The following is an 8,799-nucleotide window of genomic DNA, read 5'->3' on the forward strand; positions in this document are numbered from 1 at the left end:
CTGCTAGAGCGGCTGTCCGCAGAAAATGCGGCGTATGCCTGAATTTTGAGGAATGCCTCGAGACTACCTAATTCGGAGGCACAAATCAGCAGTCACAGTCCTAATGGATGCGAGTTTCCTCGCAACACGAGAACTTTGACGGCTTCTAGTCCAACCTTTTCCTGTTAAAAACAAAATAAAAGGAAGGAGGTGGCGAGATTTCAGGGCATGTATCTTAAGGTTTCCACGATGCCACTACCGCTCCTGTTCACAATTAACTTTGCGCAAGAACGTAACGCACGGAAATATCGTTACAGATATTCTGAAATATCATCAAAGGAAGCACCATATCGTCTCTGTACAGTGAATCTTTTCAAGGTAAATGCTGTTAGAAAATACACAAACTGTGGTCTGAGCTTGGCAGGTTGTAGCTTGTGGTTATAATTTTAACATATGAGGAAGCGCTCCTTTCTTTCTTAGAGACGAAAGAAATGCACCTTTCAGGAGGTCGACTATCGATGTCTGATTTGAAAAAAATCCCAGGTGTGGTGTCCTTGGTAGCATAATTTCAAAATTAAGCAAATTTAAAAGGAGTGCTAGTAGACACACAGCCATCTGGTAGGTTGTCTTTTGATGGGACACAAATCAGCTGGAACTGGTCCTATACTTTTATGTCTCCATGTTTCAGTGTTGAAGGGCATGTTATGTTCTATCTTTATGGTGTGTTCAGATCAGAGAAACTTTCCTGTTATAAAAGACAGAATTTCCTGTTTCAACAATATTTTTATGGAATATAGCAAAATCTCTCCACTCATCAGGAGAAAACATGCTTTCCTACTGCATGCCTTTCTTTTCAGCATGAAAAAAATATTAACCAAGACGAGGTGGTCAACACAGATTATGTGGTTTCGTGATGTTGTGATTATGGCAGAATCTGAAGAATGTAAATTATTTTTTCTGCTCTTTTGAGATTTATATTGCTATATATATTGCTACATGCTAAGCATGCAGGAGTAGTGCTATCTCATACGTAATGCTGTTTTCAACATTTATGGCAACATTTAAAAAATCATAACACATAAAAAATGAGTTTTTGCACACAAATTAAGAAAAACAATCATCTCTGATTCCAAGCAACATTCCCCAAATTTACCTACAGTCACTGGTTATCTGTTATATCCAACAACATGTAGGATCATTTTGTTCCTATTAAAAAGAAAGCAGTGCAAGTTGATGTACTGGGTCGTCCGCATTAAAGGTGAACACTTCATTAGTATTCAAGAGCACATAGAAGCTGATGTTTAGTTCATAACTCGGAAGATCATTATGGTGCGTGTCGACACCATGATTAGATGCCATATAAGGGACATTGCACTCGTGAAGTAGAATAAACACTGTCGTTTTACCGGTTTGAATACTAATAAGGTGTTCACCTTATATGTCGTCGACCCTGTACAGTGGCACTCAATATGAGTTGCAAAACAGTGGCCATGGTTGAATGAGCCTCAAGCCTACACTCTAACACTGGCAAACGTGAAACTGTTTTTGCATATACTAGTAGTCAAAGCAGTGTTTACCTCACTGATTGTTTTCTATGCCGGCACCACTTTGGACATGGGCAGCATGTTGCAACCCATACTGGGCGCGACTGTACATGCAGTGGTGTTCAGCATCCTGTTGCCCATCCCCTAGGGTGTCATAATGCACAAACATAAGTTTATTATGGCTTCCATTTGTGCCACAAACTAAAAGGCAATGTGAAGTGCTACAGAGGGAACACAGATGCTTTGTGTAAGAAATAAAAAGCCATGATAGTTGCAATTACAGTGGCTGACTTTACAGATGTGCTTTCCCGCTTAACAGAATGGCACAGGTCCATCTTGCCACCGTGGTAGCCCTTTTTTAATGCCGCCACTTCCTAGACTAGCCCCGCCATTGCTTTGATGCACAGAAATGTCGATTCAACCAGTCAACTCTAAATACTAATGAAATCAATTGATTCTCATAGTCCTGCTGTATGATGTACGAGGCAAACAGAATACTTTACGTCATGAACAATGTGTGGTGGGAGATTGCCGAGGCCTTCACAAACGGTGTTGTATCTCGTATACATTATCGTGACATGGAAACGTTGTGTTTGTGTTGACTGCGACTTGATGCATTAAGCAAGAAGCGAACTGTAGTGGTGAAAAAGGGAAGAAAATAGACTTACTAACTGTTAAAAGTAAATGTGGTAAATAGTAAAAAACTTCCCCTAAAACATCTAAGAATAGTCCAATTGAGACGCAGGCAAGTCCGTGCTTTTGATAACATGACCCGATCTGACGCTACAGACAAAAAAAAATTAAATGATAATAATATCTGGAGTTTTACGTGCCAAAACCACAATATGATTATGAGGCACGTCGTAGTGGAGGGCTCCGGAAATTTTGACCACCTGGCGTTCTTTAACGTGCACTGACACCATACAGTACACGAGCCTCTAGCATTTCGCCTCCATGGAAATGCGACCGCCGCGACCGGGATCGAACCTGCGACTTTCGGGCCAGCAGCCGAGCACCGTAACCACTATACCACCGTGGCGGACAAAAAAAAGTCTGCTTATTTCTGTGGTGTTCAAATTAGGAATAGTACAAAAGGTAATAAGTGGAAAAACACCTTCATAAAACATGTTCTGCATACACGAACGCGAACAAAACTGCACTGCTTTGCTAGATAAGTATACCCCCGATGCATCCTCTCCCAACATGAAGTGCTTGATTTCTAACGTCGGAGTATGACAAAATCTGGCAACATATCAGTAGTCACAAGTCCCTCTTAAAAGCTGAAAGGTCAGTGCCCGATTTGCTACCAGCGCAATTTATCGCATGCACTTCAGACACATATTGTCAAGTGTAGTCACACAACATTGTACAGGTGCTGATCTGAAATGAGAAATACACAACAGGCCTGGCCCAGGCATGACCGCTGCTGTTACTGCAGAGTGAAACTTGTTTATTACTTATAGCAGGATGAATAATACTCTTCTTCAAGCTCGTACAGTTCGGCAGCCATGTCGTCACGCAGAGCCATCAACCGCTGATCACAGTCCATTTGAAAAGCACAGAAGCGCTGGCTGTTCTGGGCGATGGAGTCATTCACAAAAGGAAAGTCATTTAGGATGAGGTACTGCTTTATGTCCGATATTAACTTCATCAACGACTCTCCAGCTCGGACCTAAGTAAAAAGAGAGAAAATGCGACGACAGATACACATTAATAACACATCTAAACATGTACCAACACTTCCTATTCTCTAAACACAGAAATCTCTGTGCTAACCGAAAATTGAACACACTACTCCTGATTTTTCACCGTCATGTTCCAAAACAAAACTCTATAGTCAGTTACAACGTGAGAATAAATACAAGCTCCACCCCCAGAACTGCAGCCTGCCATTCATTTGTGCATGAGAGTCGTGCTATGTGGTTTCCATGGTAACCATAGGTCGGCATAAGATGTGGAGCTCACTCAGACTCACTCATGAAATATAGTTTGCCCTTATAGCTCGCTCGGACTCAGACTCACCAACATTTCCTTTAACTGGACTCACTCGGACTCAGACTCACTGAAATTTTTTTCAGGCGGACTCACTCGGACTCATAGTCATCAAAATATTACTTGCTCGGACTCACTCAGACTCTGACTCATGGCTCTGAATCTGAGTGAGTCAACTCACGAGTCCGTTAGCGTATAATTGGTTTTTTTGACCATGGTAAAATGCTCTTTAATACCAGTATCTCGCATATTTGGTGCTTTATTTGGCGCCTTTTGATCTCGAACCTTCAAATATTAGTTTTCATTGGTTGCAATCCAGTAATGACATTTTTATTGAAAGTGGTGACTCACACGAGATATTTTTATCAAGAACTTCCTGTGAAAGAGGTTGCAGATGTGGGGAGGTCAACTAGCCCCCTCCCCTCTCCTTCTACGTAACTCACGCCTCTGATTAATAAATACTGAGCTGGCGTATGAACGTTAGTGCATTGAAGTATGTGTGAGTTGGCAGGAGTATAAACGTGAGCGAACATAAGGCTGATGGTAATGCTGCAGTTGTGTAGATAGAACCATAGGTCGGCAAAGAGGTGTGGAGCTCACTCAGACTCACTCAAGAAATATATTTTGTGCTTAGCGCTCGCTCGGACTCAGACTCACTAAAACTTCCCTCTACCGGACTCACTCAAACTCTGACTCACTAAAATTTTTCTCAACCAGACTCACTCGGACTCACGGCTCGATCTGAGTCTGAGTGAGTCGACTCATGAGTCAGTTTGCCGACCTATGGTTGTAACCATAAATACTTTTTCGCTGCGTACGTAAGTACTATGCATATCATTAATTGAAAGTTTCTCGTCCCTAAAGTTTCCCTGAACAGTGATGTCGGAACCTTTGCTGAAATTTGCTAGGAAGTTTCTTCTACCCAAATCCAAGGACACGAACACGTGTCTGTATGGAAAAATCACCTACCTGAATTATACGAAAGGTGCTTGACGTCATGGAAATGAGAAAATGCGATTGGATGGGGCATATATGCAAGTTTTCTCTGGGTGGGCCAGCGACGGCTGTGGGCGGAGCTTGCATTTATGATTAGGTTACATTCATTCTATATATGTGTAGGTTTGGTGCCTTTCCCCTTGCGCTCGTGTACACGAATTGTATTGGAAATTTAATCTTCGAATATCCAGACCTTGGAAGCCTCCTCGTTAGGACCGTCATAGGTAAGTCTGCGTAACTGCAGCAAAAGTCTTGCATTGGTACAGAACGACCTTCTGGCTAAATATCCAATAGTGATACAGCTTACATTTCGCTAATTTATTTATTTTCTTAAGAGAATACTGCAGGCCTCTTAAGGGGCCCTAGCAAGAGTGGATACGAATACATCCAAAAAGTACATTATACATGCAATAGAGTTAGATCAATACAAAAATGCCAAGCACTGTAACAACAACAGAAACTAAGGTAGAAAGATTGACAACGAAACAGAAGCTAAAACAGGGTGCTTATGTACGCTTAAAAGCTCTACAATGCATACCAACACATCAGAATAAAACGAGCCAAATACGGCATAAAAGCACGGTACTAACATCCGATGACAAATGAACAAATGAGATGCATATGAATAAGGTAACTATGTACCAACAAAGCAAAATGTACCAAGGTAAGGTACCCCCCCCCCCCCATCGAGGCAGAAAGAAGATACCACTGCATCCTATGTAACCATCTATTAGCTCAGCGCTATGTAGCCATGCCGATGAAAGAACGTTCTACTCATTTACCGCGCGTGAAAAGAAAATGAATTTTGAATTATAGCTCATCCGATCCTTGGCTTATTCCCCAAGGTGATCGCGGGTCATTGGTTGAGAACAACAAATGCAGGTCAACTCCGATTTGCGGGAATACAGATGATTGGAAGCGTACTTACAATGTTTGCAGCTCGTACTGTCATTTCGTAGTGGTCCTGTATTCCCTGCAGCGGTCTGTGTACCTGGCCCTCATCTTCGAGCGGAACGCGCGTGGATTTGATGATCTCCGTGAAGTTGTCGACCATGGATTTCATGTCATCCTTGAGTTGTTTGGTGTAGGATTTCAACAGCGCTTCCTTGCTCTGACTGAGTCCTTTTGTTTGCGACATCGTGATGGCTACTCGATGACTGTCATGAATATGGTACAGCAACTAAGGGCACAGGAAACTTTAGGAAGAAAGAGATACTACAAACCGCACAGCTTCAAGAGATTCGCGTTGTGACGGCGGCAGCCATTGGAGACGCCGTAGTGTATAATGATGATGATAATAACATGGACGATAATGATGATCGCTGTGTTGCAGACAGAAGATGCTTACTGTGCAGATTCACAAAAAAGAAAGGTGATAAAAATTATATATATATATATATATATATATATATATATATTATATATATATATATATATATCTTATATATATATATTATATATTATTATATATATACGCACATGCCCAGTGGCATGTGCCAACCTTGGGAAATAATTTTGCCTAGCACCTGGTAGCTTGCAGAAAGGGCTGTTGTTATTCTGGTACTCTTTCACATGGATGCAAGAAGCTTTTTTTTTTTTTAATTACACAATTCCATATATTTTTTGAGTAGTGAAGTCATACCTAATGATGTTCTGACGCCGTCCGCGACACTGTACTTTCGCAGTTAAGATTTTTTTCTTGAGCGACAATGGAGCGCAATTTGTCCATATATACATGGTTCAATAGCCCATTTCTTTCCCTTTTTACTCATATTTACTGTGCTTCTGTGTGTGAGAAATTTGTGCAATAAAAAGAAAAAACTGTGCAACCTGGCTGAACAAGGCACTTTCTACTAGGCAACAAGTAAATAAGTGTAACTCGTGCAGAATTGTTGAGCTAGGTCAGTGAAATTTTTCAGTTAGGTAGATGTCTCCTATCTAAACAATTTGTATATTTCAGAATATTTTTCAGATTTACTTTTTTTATGTAGTAAGCATACAATTGCAAATGTTCTTTCAAATTTCCAAGAAATGCTACCTTTAACAATTTTTTCTGCATATTACTTTCCAAGTTCAGTTTTTAAAGCTGACACACGTCAAAAGTACAATTACTTAGCTTTCTCTTGATGTATTGCATTACAGTATAACCAATGTATTACTTATTACAAAAAAATACAAGAACCTACGAAAAGTTGCCCATTTTCCCACAGTAACGAAAGAGTTAAGTGTTATCCGGACTATAGTTTCTAATCACTTCGGAGTAAGTCGTAAAATTTATGAATTGCAGTCGGGGCAAGTTTACAGGGCATGCCCACCTGGATCAAATCCTAAGAACGACATGCACGGCTTTGGGATAATAAGTGTAAAGTGTCAGCCAACATGTGGTAAACATTCACTACCTGTCATTGCACTAATTTTTTATTACACCATCTCTTTCATTGAAGCAGAGAAGTAAATGGAACACAAATGTGTTTTGTTGCACACTATAATATTGTTATTGCCGTTCCTTCTTTAACTCAGATAGAGTTAGGCAAGTGTGACATTTTTTATGGCCATACCTAGAGGCTCACGATGCTTTTATGTGAAAGGTGGAGTAAGAGTGAGGGAAGAATAAGCGACAGAGTTGAGGAAATAGTAGAGGATGAAGTGGGTGGGTTAAGTGAAGGTCACAACTACAGCGTCAAACAGTCGGAAGGAGCACCAGGTTTTCTGCAGGCGCAAATGTCGCACGCTCAGCGAGAGCTCATGGGCAAGCTGCGGAATGACTTTTGATGAAATTCTTGAATTAGGTGTTATCGTGACACTTTTCCAAGTGGACAGGCTTTGCGAATTCACCATCAGCCAAAGTTTGTAAATTGCAATACGTGGCAGAGTAGTTAAAACTTAACTAGTGTAATTTTCAATGATGCATTCAAGTTTCTCGTTCAAGCTCCAAATAATCCAGCTATTTCAAAATTCTGCAGTCTAAAAGGAAAAGAAAAGATAGCCGATATATAAGTGCATATACGCCGCACATTGCTGCAGTGAGCTAATTGTTCACTGTCAGTATAAGCTAATTTTCAAGGAGTGCAAAGGAACGCACAAAGCAGCTACAGCACACTTTCATATCAACAAGAAGTTTTATATATTACTCCATCCCGGACTCCTCCAGGTTCTTTAATGCACTCTAGCATTATTTCATACAAGCAGAATGCGTACCCCAACTTTGTGGGCCCTATTTCCAATACTTCCCAACAGCTGTTATCACCATTCGTCACTGGCCATGGTAGCATTAATATGGTGCAACCTTGTTTTCCTCTTAGGCAACATTGCTGCACTAGTAGGTCAATTAGCAGGATGCACTCTGGGTAGCAATATATCAGAGCCTAAATTAGCGCAGTTCACAGAGAAAATGAACATATTGTGATGGTAGTGGCAAATACCGTGCCATATTCTATAATGGCAGTAAGGTTGCAGTTGGGGATAACTGTGAACATTTGGGTTGGTACAAGTTGAGCATCTTTGCAGGAGGAGACATTCTTGACCAGACCGGCTGTGACCATTCATTTCGCGAAATTCAGAGTGACTTCTGGCACCAGAATCAGAAACTTCACATGGGATCGAAAACAGTGCCTTCCACAGTATATATGCACTGTGCAGTCCAACACAACTGTCAAGTTCGTAGAGTAGTTCGTGCGTTTGTTCTACTAGCAGTTTCGAGACTTCCTTTATTTACTGCTGAGGGACACGTCTTTGTACCATTCTTTTCACTGCACCGCATGTCAAGCTGTATCTATTAGCAAAAAATCTTAAGGCCTGCGAAGCTGTTTTTCAATGAAAGCCCATTTACCTTGAAAAGCCTCCCATCAACAGGAATTCCCCACCAAAATGCAATCCCTGCCTCAATCTGCAACCCCTACCAAGGAGGAAGTGCAAGAACACAGGCTTCTTTTCTGTTGTCATACAGTAAAATATCGTTAAATGGAACCTCAAAGGACCAGCTAAATATGTTCTAATTAACAGTGCTCTTATTGAGAAAGATGCGAAGACTTGTAGCACTGTCTGTCATACACCCTCTCAACATTGTTAGGTATGCTAGGCATAAAGGAGTGAATGCATCAGCAACTAGTTTTCCATGTGGTAAGGGGCGTAGTTGATGGCTATTGCATGAACTAGTTTTGCTGGTTTTTGTAGAAGACACCGATTATAAACTAAAAAAAACGTACCTCCAGTTGCTCCGCTGAATAACACACAGTTGGGCAGGGGTCTTTGTCACCGTTTAATAAAGATGAAATTCTGGACTGAACAC

General features: G+C 41.0%; 1 protein-coding gene across 2 annotated transcripts; it reads right to left on the reverse strand.

The window, feature by feature from the left end:
* Positions 1-2,956: 2,956 nt before the first annotated feature.
* LOC119404940 (mediator of RNA polymerase II transcription subunit 22) lies at positions 2,957-5,779 on the reverse strand. Of its 2 annotated transcripts, XM_049419127.1 has the most exons (3): positions 5,740-5,766; positions 5,440-5,707; positions 2,957-3,195 (listed from the first exon to the last, which is right to left on the reverse strand). In XM_049419127.1, the coding sequence occupies exons 2-3, from the start codon at positions 5,647-5,649 to the stop codon at positions 2,977-2,979; spliced, it is 429 nt and encodes a 142-aa protein (XP_049275084.1). In that variant the 5' UTR covers positions 5,650-5,707; positions 5,740-5,766; the 3' UTR covers positions 2,957-2,976. The 2 variants fall into 2 exon arrangements, with proteins under 2 accessions (XP_049275084.1, XP_037527585.1); XM_037671657.2 differs by having other exon boundaries at positions 5,440-5,779.
* Positions 5,780-8,799: the final 3,020 nt, after the last annotated feature.

Source organism: Rhipicephalus sanguineus, chromosome 9, assembly GCF_013339695.2.
Source record: "Rhipicephalus sanguineus isolate Rsan-2018 chromosome 9, BIME_Rsan_1.4, whole genome shotgun sequence".
In the NCBI taxonomy this organism is placed as follows: domain Eukaryota; kingdom Metazoa; phylum Arthropoda; class Arachnida; order Ixodida; family Ixodidae; genus Rhipicephalus; species Rhipicephalus sanguineus.

Excerpts from the sequence above, each read along its gene's own strand:
- LOC119404940 (XM_037671657.2), bottom strand. The coding sequence starts at position 5,649 with ATGTCGCAAACAAAAGGACTCAGTCAGAGCAAGGAAGCGCTGTTGAAA. Across the intron at positions 3,196-5,439 it reads CAGTACGAGCTGCAAACATT|GTCCGAGCTGGAGAGTCGTT; the intron begins GTAAGTACGCTT and ends CTTTTTACTTAG.